Here is a 15,916-nt window from a genome sequence, read left to right as displayed (position 1 = left end):
AGCCTTATTTTTTTCCTTTTTCTCTTCGACGAAAATCAATCGAACGTCCTGAGTTTTCCTTCCCGTTCTATTTAAATTTTCAACGATACGATAAGAATGACTTGATGACACTTTCTCTTTCTTCTCTTTTTTGAAACGACTTTGGATTTTTTTAAAAACGAGTCGAAAGGTAAATCGTCGCTCTTCTCTTTTTCCTTTTCTTTTTCGATGAAAATCAATCGAACATCCAGAGTTTTCTTTCCCGTTCTAATTAAATTTTCAACGATACGATAAGGATGACTTGATGACACTTTCTCTTTCTTCTCTTTTTTAAAACGACTTTGGATTTTTTTAAAAACGAGTCGAAAGGTAATCGTGGCTCCTCTCTTTTCTTCTTCGACGAAAATCAATCGAATATCACAAGTTTTCCTTCCCGTTCTAATTAAATTTTCAATAATACAATGAGGGTAGGCTGACCAACGACACTTTCTCTTTTTCTTTTTCGAAACGACTTTGGAAATTTCTTTAAAACGAATCGAAAGATAATCTTCGACGAAAATCAATCGAACATCGCGAGTTTTCCTAAATTTTCAACGATACAATGAGGATGGGAGGCTCCTTGATTCCGATTCTCCGTTCTATGACACTTTCTCTTTCTTCTCTTTCTCGAAACGACTTTGAAAATTTCTTGAAAACGAGTGAAAAGATAATATCGACGATATCCCAACTCCTCTCCCTCGAAATATTGTTATACATGGCGAGAAAAGTGAGCCGAATGGAGAAAGAGAGAGGAGCGTTTTTCGAGGCGCGTGTACAAATCGTTTGTAATCCGCTTACGAAGCCAGCATTCGTGCCCAAGATTCTCATTGTTGGGCGGAAGGGGCCAACGGGGGCCAGTTTCACGCCCTTAGAAGGCAACTTTTCGCGCGCGACTAATCCGAGAACCGGAAATGATTGGCAACCGTTTAGATCTCGGCTCGGATTAGGAAATAATTCCACCAGAGTCGAAAGCCTTCCCCCTCTCTCTATCTCTCCTCGTCCTTTCTTCCCTTCTTCCTTCATTTCCTTTCCTTTTCTTTTTTTTTTCGCGCCCCGTACGAGGACAAACGAGAGAACCGGCTGTCACCTCTCTATCCAAGCATTAATCCCGTGCACCGAATAATCGAGGGCCCGCGTCTTTATAGAAACGTCGAAAAGGGTGAAATCGGGGACGAGGTTGAAATTTTCGAAGGGGGGAAAGGCGTTTCGCAAGAGAGCAAGCCAAGCGAAACTTTTCGTGGTCGAAAAATTAAAAGAGAGTGCAAACGATCCTTCCAAGATCCTCAAGATGGAGTTTAAATTTTCGAGAAAGGATAACTCTCTCTTTTTCTTCTAAACTTTTTAATCACTCATAATATTTCTCTCCTCGCTCAATCGTTATCAATTATCGATGATACTTCAAATCTAGAAATTCGAAAATATCGAATATTTTCGATTCGATTCGATCGAGCATTTTTCCAATGCTTGGATTTTTTCCCTTTTTTTTTATCCACGACTAATATCATTATACGCGATACTTGGCCGGTAAATAAAGTACGAATTATCAGGTTAGGATTTCCTAAACATTCCATAGCTGTCGCACGACAGCCGGCTGGCTACACCGCTGTCGTTGGGATTCGCACGCTTCGTTTTCAACGTTCTCTTAACAAGATTCGGGATCGGAAATCCTCTTAACCACCTCGTCCACCAGCGTTGACAGTGGTGACCTCGCTTTGCCGCTACCATTAAACAGCCAACGTTTGTTTATTGCATTTGAGAAATTGTACGACTGAAAGTAAACCGATCGTCTAGACTCGATACTCGAGTAGCCAAAGTAAATCATCCATAAGAACAATAAATGGAAGGAATCCGATATCCATCGACGATCGGGAAACAATTCAATTTCTTGCACATACACGCATATATATTTTCCTTTTCTACTTCCCCAATCTTTCCCAATTGTTTAACAACTCTTCTAAAATTTTAAAATCTCGACGAATCTCCAACTATTTTGTGTTTCTTATTTTTCCAATAGTAACAAAACAATCTTCAATTCCCAATTTATAACACCTCTGTAAGAGAGATTGTGATCGACGAGTTGAAATTTGAATAAGGAGCTAGCTTTAGTTTCTTCCTCCTTAGAGCAGATGTAACGTGGAGCAAAAGGCGTCGTCACGGTGGTTGCACTTTCAAGGACACCCATGTGAACGGATTATTCATCATCGAGACGTGTTAAATTATTTAAAAAAAAAAAATTGCACGATTTCCAAGGATCCGTTTCATTCTATCAGAAGAGCATCGAACAATTAATCATACTCTCTTCTAATCTAAGATCGGCCGCTTTGTAAACACTGGACGTTAACTCGATAATCCATTCTCTAACATTTCTGCAATCAAAACTTCTATAATGAGAGAGAGAGAGAGAAGGAAAAAGATTCTTCTCCGAATCATCTCAATTCCTTTAGAGATGAAAATTCTCGAGATCTTGAAAGAAGCAGTTCTCCTCCTCCCCTGTTCGAGACGATTCCTCGGTTAATCGCCGCAGGCGTCTCGCCGTTTGGCCAAATTTCCTTCCACGTATCAGGCACGAGTGCAGGCAGGCCGCCACCAATTAACACGCGAGCACGGTCACGAAGGGGCCTTGGCGCGCCCACACAATCACGGGATATCGGCCCTACACGTAACTGTGACCACCGAGCAAAAGTGCACGCGAGTGGTGGACACGTGTACCCCCTTCCCCCTCCCGGGGGGGAACGTTGACGGAGCGCTCGAGGAGGCCACTTGGCGAGTCGCTGCTAACACGACTTTTGCGTGACCGGGGGAAGGCCTTGGCGAGGACCGAGTTTCGGCGTGGCTGCAAATCGACCTTCGATTATTATTCCCCAATAACTCGACAATTTCGACCGAATTTTTCGCCGACGAGAGGAGATCGTGTCGCTTCCATCCCTTTTCCCTTCACTCATATATTTTTCCTTTTCCTTGTTTCACGTCTGTAGGAGAAAGGAGATGAGATACAACGACGAGACGAGAATCTGACGAGTCTTGATGGTCGCAATATAAGCTTCATCGCTTTGTTCCCCTAGTTTCGATCCTCCATCTTGTTCAATCCTTCCTTCTTCTTTTCTCCTCTTCGAAATTTTCCAGGAAAAGGAAAACCTTCTTTCTAGATCGCTGATCCAGTTAATGGCATGGATTGTAATCCCCTCCCCCGTTTTTATAGGTTAACAGATCGATAGAGATTAATACCTAGGAGGAGAAGTAGGTTTTTACGACGGTATTGCCAAACGCTTTTCAATTTTTACCAATGACTCCACCACTCAGGTATTTATGCAAATTTTCGAGATCCTCGAAGAGATTTTCGAAGAGGAGGGGATATTGAAAATTGCGCAAACGTAACGTTACGCAATTATTATTACTTTTTTTTTTTTCGTGTGTACAGATCCAAAGCAAGGTAATTCTAACATAAAGGTTAAAAGATCGATCAGAGTTTATTAGCACATAGTTAACGACATTCGAAACGATAGTTATATAGAATAATATACCGATACCGGTTCGCAATCGGCGGAGAGGAGAAAAATATGTGCGGTCGATGGAAACTGCGTAAAACTTCTCCGGTGTCCTAGCTAATTACTTCGGAACGATCATGCATGGTGTGCAGTCCCACTACTAGTCCCTCCCCCCCCCCCCCCGCCGTGTAGTCCCTCTCTATTCACCGGCCACGCGGAATGCGCCCGATGAAATTCGAGAAACGCGCTCGTTATGCACCCCGCGAAACCTTAGGCTCGCATAATTCGATCTGACAGTAACTCCCGATTGCATTTTTCCCTATAATGTTTCCACGCTAAGACAGATCATTGTACAAACCCGACACTCGACACCTCCCTCCTCCCCGTCCTCATTCGTCCGGATCCCTTTAAAAACCGCCGACAGACTTTGTATTAACAAAACAGCTCGACATCCCCCCCCTTCTCTTTATATTACACCGTGTATCGATAACGTGTTTCAAAATCTCGCGTCTCCTCTTCGTTAAATTAAACAGAGGCGATGAATAAGCAAAACGAGAATTTCACGATTTAAAAAAAAATCTCGCGTCTCCTCTTCGTTAAATTAAACAGAGGATAAGCGAAACGTATCCGAGAATCGTAAATTTCATTTAAAAAAAATTATTTCGACGAGTGATTTGAAGAGAAGGGGTTGTTAAGAGGAGGAGGAGGAGGAGGATAGTTTGTTTTTCAAATTCTCGCCCCCTCGAGTTTGTCTCCCCCCTCCCCTGTCCGGGGTGAGTGGAAATAGAGTGGGCAGGCAATAAAACGTTAACCCTATATAACATTATCCCCCGATGTTTCCCGGCCCCCAAAGGTGGCGACACGGTAACACAATACAGAAGAGGGGTCAGATTCTACCCCCGTCGGGGACCACCGCCCTTGTACACAATGGGCGAGAGGGTGAGAGAGTGCGTGGCGAGCTGTAAGGGGTGCGCGACTTTCTCGAATAAGCTCCTGAGAGAAATTCCTAAACGTTTCCCTTCGACCAAAAAATGTCACGTTTGTCGCGAATTGATAATAAATTTCCTTCAATATACTCCTCAACGAGTATTCTCTCTATCATTAACAATTAATATAACTGATAATAATAACTCTTCGATTTCTATCAATCAACGTGCTCGAAATACGAAAGATTACTCTCCAATTAATACGTATTAATTCCGCGTGATCGACTAAACGGTTTCCGATCTTTGGATAGCCGCTTGTCAACGATCGTCCATTTACGATCGGGGAATAAAACGAGGGGGACGAGGAAAACTCTGCAGAGTTTCGAGACTTAACCCAGGACAGATCGTAAAAGCAACGATAATAAAAGTTTCGCAAACCGTTGCTTCGCCTCGCTTTATGGTCCGTGGAGGACAGAGCTAGGGGAAGAAGGACGGGAGGTGGGAGGAGGAGCACGAGGAGGAGGAGGAAAGGGGCGTGTGGGGGCGGCGCGGAAGGGTTGGAGAAACGGGTCCTCCATTGTGCGCCACGATTTCATTCGCTTATTGCTTTATTTCGTAGTTACTCCGCGGGTAACTAGCTCCGAGTAGCGTGCGTTTTTACCCGCGGAGACTCGTTAACGCGATTCGAGGAATGCAGACCGCAAACTAGACGATACAAAAAAGCGCCTGATCCATCTTTCTCCATCCCGTTTACGCTTCTCTCTCTCCGTTATAGAATCATTACGTGTCTACTATTGTACGAATAATTATCATCGAAAATGTAAAAAAGCATCGACAAGAAGAATAGATAACGCCTTTCATTCAATAACAGAGATACACGCCCCTATAATTTACCCCCTCCCTTCTAATCTAATAGAAATCTCGGGTCGAAACTCGAAAATTCCCCGAATACTGCCGATCCCACGATGCTGCTCGCTTGCCTCTCCCGGTAGATTTGATCGATAACGTTGAAAAATAACGCTCCCCCGAGGGGCAATCGTAATCAACCCGCCCGAGTTATGTCCGTTCCGCGGTAATCGCCTGTACATCCTGCAGGTGTCGCGTTTCGTTGTAAAACGCGGCCGAGCAACATTTTTGCCCCGCACTCACTCTCTCTCTTTCTCTCACTGTGTCCGCCCGAAGACGATACCTCGTGGACGTGCTGGCACTAATTGCACCGCGGAATAATTGCTCGATAAACATCCTGTTAATCTCACTTTTATGTTCCGTACATTGTAGCTGTGCAGCACGCGAGGGCCTCGTTTTCCCTCTCCGTTCCACGCACACGAAACACGACAATTTCCACTCGCCTCCTCTTCCTCTCTATATCCGGTATATATATATATATATGCACTTTATATTATTATTCCATTCCCCTCCCAGCTTCTTTTACATCCATTTACGATGCAATTACGAAACGCGGCTCCGTTTCGACCGTCTATCCAAATTGCGCGCGATCAGTAAGTGGAATTCGTGGAAACAATATCTTTATCTTTAGAGAGATAATTTAAGTGTGTCTATCTTTTTTCTTTTACATTGTGACGGAATATCGAGAGGAGTATCGAGAGATTGATAAACGTAATCGTGGATCTTGATTTTAATAAATTCGAAAAATAAAGAAAATTAAATTCCGTGTATATATCACGTATAAATAATACAAAGTTTACGAAACAATAATCTGCAAGAGTTTCGATCCTCCTCCCATTTCGAAAGAAACTCGCGGAAACAATAAAGTTTATGGAAAATACGTGGACGGTATAGCAAGATATACGGTGTTTGTTCGAAAGTGGAGAAGAAGTGTACGAAGACTGGTGGCATCTTGTAACGTAAGAAGGGGGGAAGAAAACAAGTGAAAAAGAAACACTCTGTCACCGTAGTAGACAAGAAAGAAAGAAAAATGAATCCTTTACTTCTTGTAAAGTAAGAGAGAAAAAGAGAGAGACTCCCTTCCTCATTTTTCATCGAATTAAACCGATGATCGATCGGAAAGAGTCGAGGAAAAATATAGAAAGAAGAAGAGGAAGAACAAGTAACAAGATCGGCCCCTTTTCACTTCCACGAATTTTGCCATACGTTTCAATCCCTAACAAGAATCTCCTTCGAGAGCATCGACTCCTATTACGGAGAAAAAGGGGAGGAGGTAAAGTGAAACGTACAAAGCTGGGGACAAGGCTGGTAGTAAAGAGGAAGATACAAAGCTTGGAGAAGCTACGTGTCGTGGGAGTAAGCGGTGGAAGAAACCTGGAAAAGGAAGCTTTTTTTCTTCACGAAGGAGAAAGAGAGACTCCGTTTCGCGATAGTTCTCGAGAAACTCTCTCTGCTGTTTCGAGAGTTGAAAAAGTTCCAACATCGCGAAAGTGTTGTTCGAAAAAAAAAAGAAAAAAATGGAAGAGAAAGAGAGTAAGAGAGAAGCTCGACGTTGGTCGAGACCCAAGCTCTAAGTGTATCACATAGTAAATTTAGTTTTCCAACCTCCGTTTTACCGTCCCTCCCCAGTCCCTCTCCGCGACTCGAGATCCCTCCAAGTCCAGACCTCGGCGATGAAATTCCTCCACGAGCTTTTCCTGAGGGATCGTCGGCCATCTTTCAACATGGCGGACAACCCAGGCCCTGGATCCGTTCGAGCGAATCTGGCCGATCAAACGGAGGCTAAGAGCCACGCTTTCGTTCGAGTTAACTCAATCCACTGCCCCTCTCTCTCTCTCTCTCTCTCTCCGTCTATCTCCCACTCTTGCAACGACGCGTCGTCCCTCTCCAACTCGCTCCTATATATCTCTGCGTGTATATCTTCCTCCTCCTCTCTCCATACCCCCTCCACCGCTCTCTGCCACTCTCCTTCCCCCTTTTCCTTTCCTCTCCCTCTTACTTGCACCCCTCCACCCTGTTTTCTTCCGCACCACCCACGAGAGAGACCGTTCCAATCGATGAGCTCGCGACAACGGTCCTTTAGACAGTCCTTTTTAGAAGGCCGCGCGCGGCAACGTCTCTCCTCCCGTGGGGGTGCGCGAGCGGAGGGGAGGGGGAGGAGAGCGAGATCGGTCCCCCAGCGGGGATTCCCTCGAAACCTCGAGATCCTCCCCCCTTTCCTCCTCCTCCGGTTTTACACCGGAACGGATACCCTTTCGACTGTAATTCCGCCGTATCGTCTTTTTTCCTCCTCCTCGTCTTCTCTCCCTTTCATGTCGACTGATAATAGATAAAATTTAGGTATGAAACGCGTTTCTGAAAGGGGATACCTTCGAAAGGGGGAGAGAGAAAGAGTCGAAGAAGATATAAATTAAATCTGGCGGGATTAAAGTTAAGGTATCCGTATTGAAATATCGATATATTATCGTAGAACGCGTAAACGATTATTTTTGTGTTAGTATAATTTACTATCCTCTCTCTCTCTGTCCACGGATTAAATCTTATTTCTCGTAGGACGAACAAAGAACGTTTTTTCGAATTCCAATGAAATCTCGTATAAACGCGACAGGCTTCGTTCGTAAACGATTAAGTACGAATCGAATAAAATTCTTCGTGTCGATCCCTTTGAAGCAGCATCTTTCCACCGACGAGGAGAGAAAGAGAAAAAAAGAAGAACAAAGGAGGCGGCCCCCCGTTAACGAGATTCGGGGGGAGACGAGTGGAGGAGGGAGGGGGAGCAGCAAGGCGACGCGTGTATCGGGTGTGTGTAATCGGTTTCCTCGGGGAATCCCACCCTCTTCCGTGGGTGCCGGCGAACCGGAGGGATAATTTGCGGCGTCTCGACGCGGCTGCGTGGTCCAATCCGCGATACCAGCCAATCGGCTCACGGCTGCGCGCACGTAGAACAAAAGGATCTCCGCCGATAGAGAGAGAGGAGAGGCGGCCGTGATCGCCATGCACAGGGACCTGCAAAAACCGTGCTCCCATCGATTATTACGCTTCCCCTTTCCGATAAAACAAACTCCGGACGAGAGGTCTTCCACTCTCGCGCTTTTTTTATTTTTCTTATTTTTCCCTCGCGTTGGGAATACTTCAACGATCGCGACCACGATTCCTTCGAAATGTTTCGAACGAACGAAGTGAATTTTTCTTCGTAGGAGAAATTCGAAAAGTTGAGTTCGATCAATTGGAAAGATATTTCTATAAAAGTAATATAAAGTTGGATAAAAGGGAAGGAAGGAAGGAAGGAAGGAAGGCCTGTTTTTTCCCCCCTTTTTCTCGTTAAACATCGAAGAGATAAAGATTGAATTCAATTAAACGCGTTTAACTGGACGAGGAATAAGATATTCGATTCTCAGCTTTCGTTTCCAAGATGAAGCAATTTTTTCTTTATAGAAGAAATTCGAAAAGTTGAATTCTAAGGAAGAAAGAAAGGAAGGCCGGTCTTTTTTCCCCCTTTTTCTCGCCAAACATCGAAGAGATTAAAGATCGAATTCAATTAAACATGTTTAACTGGACGAGGAATAGAATATTCGATTCTGAGTTTTCGTTTACTTTTTTCCTTCCGTCTTAAAAATATTTCAACGATTATGATAATGATTTCTCCGAAATTTTTCGAATGAATGAAATAATTTTTCTTTATAGAAGAAATTCGAAAAACTGAATTCGATCAATTAGAAAAATATTTCTATCTCTAAAGTAATATAAAATTGGATAAAAAGAAAAGAAGGAAAGAAGGAAGGAAGGCGTGTCCTTTTTTTCTCCTTTTTCTCACGAAAGATCGAATTCAATTGATCAATTAAACACGTTTAACTGGACGAGGAATAGGATATTCGATTCTGGGCTTTCGTTTACTTTTTTCCTTCGTCTTAAAAATATTTCAACGATTCCTCTGAAATGTTTCCAAGATGAAATAATTTTTCTTTATAAGAAAAATTCGAAAAATTGAATTCCAAGGAAGAAAGAAAGGAAGGCTTATCTTTTTCCTTCCCTTTTTTTAAACGCGTTTAACTGGACTAGGAGCAAGATCTTCGATTCTCAGTTTTTCCTTACTTTTTCCTTCGTCTTAAAAATATTTCAATTTTCCTCTGAAATGTTTCCAAGATGAAGTAATTTTTCTTTATAGGAGAAATTCGAAAAATTGTATTCTAAGAAAGGAAGACCTGTTCTTTTTCAATTAAACGCGTTTAATTGGATGGGTTTAAGGGGAAAAAAATAGAAGAGAAAAATATATTAAGAATATTCCTATTCCGTGGAGTTCAATGTCGCGAATAACCCAATACGATTTCGCCCGAGAGAGAGAGAGATTTAATGGAACACTGGCGGTACAATTTTCCAGGTGGCAAGGAGGACGATCCAAAGAGTTCGTCGTCGAGCACGCTGAGCTCGGCGCAGAGCAAGAAGCAGAGGAAGGCGCGCACGGCTTTCACGGATCATCAGCTTCAGACCCTCGAGAAGAGTTTCGAGCGGCAGAAATATCTGAGCGTGCAGGACAGGATGGAGCTCGCGGCCAAGCTGCAACTGACCGACACCCAAGTGAAGACGTGGTACCAGAACAGAAGGTAGGATCTTAACGGAGAAAACTTACGATCACAGATCACCACTTCGTATTCGACCGCGCCTCGACGATAATAACTTGATGGAGACGTAATCTCGAAGTTGATCGTAAACAACCTCCTCCTCCACCATCATTTTCCTTTCGAATCCGATATCGATCGAATGGCAATAAATACCTTCTCCAATCTTATTCTTCTAAAATTCGAGAATACGAGGAAAATTTCTTCCTTCCTTCCTTTTTTTCCTCCCAGATATGAAATTCCATCGCTTCGAAATTGGGTGAACGAATATCGAGCAACTTATCCCATCTTGAGAAGATTGAATTTCCTTCGAAATCGAGGAGTTTGAAAGAAAACTCTTCCCAATTCCCGATTAACGATTATTTCATGGAGAATCCTTGTCGATTATTATTGCGCGGATCGTTGCTTTTATGCACAGACGAAAATAACGAAGATCAGGATCGATGATTCTTGGATGCGTGTCAATCCAAGCATGGCCCTCCTCCTCGTCGAGGCGAGTTTGGGCAAAACGTAGCGGCACGAAAAAATCTTTTCGTGACAGGCCATATCGAATTCGTAAATGGAAATCGCGGCGGCCAACAAAGGGGCTGTTTACGTGGTTAAACGCGGAGGAGCACGTTTCGAAAGTCATGTATCCTCCCTTCCCTTGCGAACGGAGCTTCGAGTCCAAAGGTATTATCAAAGGTGTAATCACGGCGACGATGATCCTTCGAAGAAAAGAGGGGGGAAAAAATCTCTTGGGAGGATCATTTTCATCGCGAACGCGAGTCGATACACGTTCAAGTAATAATTTTGATGGAAAGATTTCGTTCACGATGCTTCTTTTCGAGGATGATCAGAAAAGAATTCAAGAGTTTGTGGATATTTTAAAAGGAAGGGAAAAAATGTTGGAAAATTAAAAATTTCGATGGAGAGGAAAAAAAGAAGAAAAAGGAGGGGAAGGAGACTCGATTTTTAGGATCTTTAGCGGCATCCTTTGTATCCGGACGACTCGTTTCCACCGAGTCATTCAGTGGCGCCTGCAATTTCGTCTCGATACTTCCCTATCTTTCCTCGATCATCACGCTCGTTAGTCACGAAGATCCAGTTATTTAACATGGAGCAAGAAAAAAAAGGAAAAAAGAATTAAGAAGATCGTCTTTCGAGACTCGAGGGAAACTTTGGAAAAATTTTGAATTTCTATCTAAAGAAAAAAAGAAGATACGAAAGAAGAAACGTTCCAACTTTTTGAATAATCCTATTGAGCAAAGGAGAGGAGAAGAATTCTAATCAAAGCGAATTCGATTAAACTCTACTTGAATTTTAATGCCAAGTCATTGAAACCCTTCCTTTTGTCTTTTCCTCCCCGTCGAATTTTACAGAGAATTGTAAATTTCAAAGGAATATTCAGAGAAAATCCCTTCTTTCAAGGGTTGAAAATCCTCTCACGAGGATTTCTTTCGAAAAGAAATTTTGTCCCAATCTAAAATTTCCTCGTCCACCGAAAATGGCTTCACGCCAATTTTCACCCCGTCGTTAAGGACTCCTCCCGCGGGGTGATTAGCCTCCAAACACCCACAACAACCGAATGACTGCGCGACTTTTGCGGCCGATCGAGAGCTCAAAGAAGGCGAATCGTTAATGAGAATCTCCCAGCCATCGAGAGATACCAAAGAGAGAGAGAAGAAAAAACACCAAGAGGGAGCAAAATCTCTAAACCGTGCCATTAGACTGTCAATTACCGTGCTCCGTTAATGACAGACGTCGAAAAATCGGCCATTTCGGTGGCTTATTCAGTTTCCCCACAATCTAATTGCGATCCAACCTCACCTAACCCGTTAATCTTCCTCCATATTTGAACAGAGATGGCACGAACGAGAGAGGACAAACGATAACCTCGTTATAACCTAATTCGTTATACGAAGAAGAAGCCTGATCCAAACCTAAAACCCAATAAATTTTTCTTCAATTCCTTTCAACGTTTCTACGAGAAGAAAATCGTCGGGGAGTTTAATTAATCGAAGAGGAGGAACGAGGAGAATGACGACGATGATGATACGCGTGCCACGATTATTTTCGACGAGAGAGGGACAGAGATGGAGGAGGAGGAGGAGGCGCAAAAAGCCGGGAAAATTAGTGACGCTTCTGTCAGCCGGCTTCTTAAGTGCCCGCTTAAACTTTTGTTGTACGCGCTTCGCCCCGAGTGACTCGGCGCCTTTTCGGCCGCGGAGGCGCCGACCACACCTCGGGCGCCACGACGGCCGAACGGATCCCTTCCCCTTCTCCACTATCAGCCGAGGGGTGACTTTATCGCCGTTCAATTTTTAACCGAGTTTCTTCGCGAAGGTCAACGAGGAGTAGCCGGGACGCGTTCAGAGAGATGAATGGATCGGCGATGAATTTCTCGAAGCGTCACACCTTAGGAGGAGGAAGAGGGGAGGAGGAGGAGGAGTGACAAATGAGTTTTCAATGTATCGATGTACACTTTTTTCTTCGCCGATTTTTTATTCTTGAATTTTTCTTTTCGTAACGAGTAATTAAAAGGACGTGACACGAGGGGTTTTTGAGAGGTTTTCGGCGATGGATAATTTAGATTGGAACGTGAAAATATTGCCACGCTTCTTTTGAAACGATTCCTTGTTATTAATCGATTACAACAGATATATTGAAATTCGAGAGTCGATACTTTCGTAAAAATGAACGTAAAAATTGTTCGATCGGGTTTCGATATCGGCGCAATTTCGTGCCACTTCGACGCGTATGCACTCACGCCGGCCATTAAAGGCCAAGTTTCGACTTGGAGATTCGTGAGAGGGAATCTTCTCTCTGCCCCCGGGACGTGACTCGTAATTCTAGAGTATTACGCGGTAGCTCGATGCCTCGCGTTTTTCGAAATCGTTACCCTCTCCTCGAGCAATCGAATCTCGCGAAAAAACCAGACGATCTCTCGAAACGATACGATTGGAAAGTAATGGAGCGATGGAAATGCGGAATTTTCAAAGAAGAAAGGAGGGGGATGTTGAAACGTTTCGTTTCGATGATCGAAAAAGAAGAAGTGGAGGAGAAGAAGAAGTTCGAAATGATTAGATTACCTCTAATCTGGACAGATATGACGTCCACTCGTCTAAAATACCTAAATACCAGCGGGATTAACGAGGGTTAAGGGTTAAGGCCGACAACTAATTAAAGTAGTGAGGCTTCGTTCGATAAATCCAACCACGACCTCCATCCTGAATCCATCGCGGATACATAAATCGCTAGTCGAGCGCGCCCCTATTTCAATTAGAATCTATTCTAAAAGACTAATCTTATTACTATCGGATGTGATCACGAATCTGTTCGTTCGTTTCGAAGATAAGAGCCGATCGAATGCGAAATTTAACTGGAATTGGAATTTTTAGAGGAGAGATTCTCTGGAAGAGAGAGATTCTTCGAAACTTGGCGAAAAACTGAACAATTTTATCGATATTTCCCGATGTTACATTCGAGTTTTCGACACGTTGGATTGGCTCAAATACCAAAACGGTCGCGTGTGCACGCCGTTTATGGATGCGCCGAGTCGATGCACGATCGTGCACGCAATTAGCCGATAAACGGGGAGCGAGCAACGGTAACGAGTCCTAATGACTTCTAAATAACAAGCGACTAGGCTCGCCGCGGTGGAGAAAAAGTGGCGTATCGCTTATCGAGGAGTGGACGACGGGGCAATTTGAGCCGGGGCAGTGATCGATTTCGCGGAAAACACGTACGCCCGAGGAAATCACCGTGACTCGGGTTTTAAATGGTCGATCGGGAGGGAAGGATTTCAGGAACGGCGTAAATGCTAGTCCGTGCGAGCGTTCATCGCGAGACGCGTTTTTCGACGTTTCGCCCCGCGATCTCGTTTACTCCCGTTTTGTTTATCGCGAGAGCCAACCTTCTCGTCGATTCCAATCTTTCCTGGAATCTATCCACGAATATTTGTTTATTTTCCCAAGACGCGTAGCAGATGAATCATCGAGTAGAATTTGAAACGCGTTCAAACGTGCTTTGGAATATATATATATAATTATTCGTGAAGAATTAATCGAAGCCGAAAATATGTGAATAATTTTTAGTCTGTACGTAGATATGTATACGTGGATACGTATAAATCTATGTATAGACTATGATGTCTAAGATTTTTTGGAAAAATATATATATATATATATAGATTCGGTAGATATCGATTCGCGATTAAAAATTTGATCAACTTTTAAAAATTCGATTTGATTCCGAAACTATGATAAAAATCGCGAGTATATAACAAAAGAATTGTTAAAAATCTACGAGGATGCCAATAGATTCGCCAAAATAAAAAAAAAAAAATCTTCTTTCTTCTCTGCATCGTATAATCTAATCTAATCAAAATTCGATTTAATTTCTAAATTACAATAAAATTACAATAAAAGTATATAAAATTTATTACAAATCCATGTGGTCGCCAATAGGTTCGCCAAAATAAAAAAAAAAAATCTTCTTTCTTCTCTGGATCATCTAACTTATTCTAAGATAATTTAATCTATTGGCGACTAATCTAATCGAAATTCGACGTAATTTTTAAACTATAATAACTAAAAGTCGCGCGTATATAAAATTTATTACAAATTCATGTAGTCGCCAATAGATTCGCCAAAATAAAAAAAAAAAATCTTCTTTTTCTGGGTCATATAATTTAATCTAAGCTAATAAAAATCTTCTTTCTTCTCTGGATCATATAATTTAATCTAAGCTAATTTAATCTAATCGAAAGTCGACGTAATTTCTAAACTATAATAACTAAAAGTCTATATATAAGTCTATATGCCTATATAAAATTTATTAAAAATCTATGTTGCCAATAGATTCGCCAAAATAACTTAATCTAAATTAATTTCTATTGGCGACTAATCTAATCGAAATTCGACTTAATTTCTAGATTACAATAAAAGTCGTGCATATATAAGATTACAAATCCATGTAGTCGCCAATAGATTCGCCAAAATAAAAAAAAAAAATCTTTCTTTTCTGGATCATCTAACATAATCTAAGCTAATAAAAATCTTCTTTCTTCTCTGGATCATATAATTTAATCTAAGCTAATTTAATCTAATCGAAATTCGACGTAATTTCTAATCTACAATAATTAAAAATCGCGCGTATATAAAATTTATTAAAAATCTACGTAGTTGCCAATAGATTCGTCAAAATAACTTAATCTAAGCTAATTTAATCTAATCAAAATTCGACGTAATTTCTAAACTACAATAACTAAAAGTCGCGCATATATAAAATTTATTACAAACCCATGCGGTCGTCAATCCATGTCCTCTCTCAAAAAATAAAAAAAAAAAAAATCTTCTTTCTTCTCTGGATCATCTAATTTAATCTAAGTTAATAAAAAATCTTCTTTCTTCTCTGAATCATATAATTTAATCTAAGTTAATTTAATCTAATCGAAATTCGATGTAATTTCTAATCTACAATAACTAAAAGTCGTGCCTATATAAAATTTATTAAAAATCTATATTGCCAATAGGTTCGCCAAAATAACTTAATCTAAGCTAATTTAATCTAATCGAAATTCGACGTAATTTCTAAACTACAATAATTAAATCTAATCGAAATTCGACGTAATTTCTAAACTACAATAACTAAAAGTCGCGGGTATATAAAATTTATTACAAATCCATGTGGTCGCCAATAAGTTCGCCAAAATAAAAAAAAAAAAATAGTCTTCTTTCTTCTCTGGATCATCTAACTTAATCTAAGTTAATAAAAAATCTTCTTTCTTCTCTGGATCATATAATTTAATCTAAGCTAATTTAATCTAATCGAAATTCGACGTAATTTCTAATCTACAATAACTAAAAGTTGCGCGTATATAAAATTTATTAAAAATCTATGTAGTTGCCAATAAGTTCGCCAAAATATTTTAAACTAAGTTAATTTAATCTAATCGAAATTCGATGTAATTTCTAATCTACAA

General features: G+C 41.5%; 1 protein-coding gene and 1 long non-coding RNA gene across 3 annotated transcripts in view; one reads left to right on the top strand and one right to left on the bottom strand.

Annotated features, from left to right (window-relative positions):
* LOC725590 (homeobox protein B-H2-like) overlaps positions 1 to 15,916 on the top strand; it is a 33,978-nt gene that overhangs the window by 4,606 nt on the left and 13,456 nt on the right. The window contains exon 2 of the mRNA XM_001121415.5: positions 9,714 to 9,936. Within this exon, the coding sequence (XP_001121415.2) occupies positions 9,714 to 9,936 (223 nt within the window). The remainder of the gene's footprint in view (positions 1 to 9,713; positions 9,937 to 15,916) is intronic.
* Positions 1 to 15,916, bottom strand: part of LOC100577278 — a 74,769-nt gene that overhangs the window by 48,626 nt on the left and 10,227 nt on the right. The gene's annotated exons all lie outside the window — the stretch shown is intronic.

This window comes from Apis mellifera, linkage group LG3, assembly GCF_003254395.2.
Source record: "Apis mellifera strain DH4 linkage group LG3, Amel_HAv3.1, whole genome shotgun sequence".
NCBI classification, from domain to species: domain Eukaryota; kingdom Metazoa; phylum Arthropoda; class Insecta; order Hymenoptera; family Apidae; genus Apis; species Apis mellifera.
The sequence above is the reverse complement of the archived record's forward strand: the minus strand, read 5'-3'. Positions and strand labels throughout refer to the sequence as shown.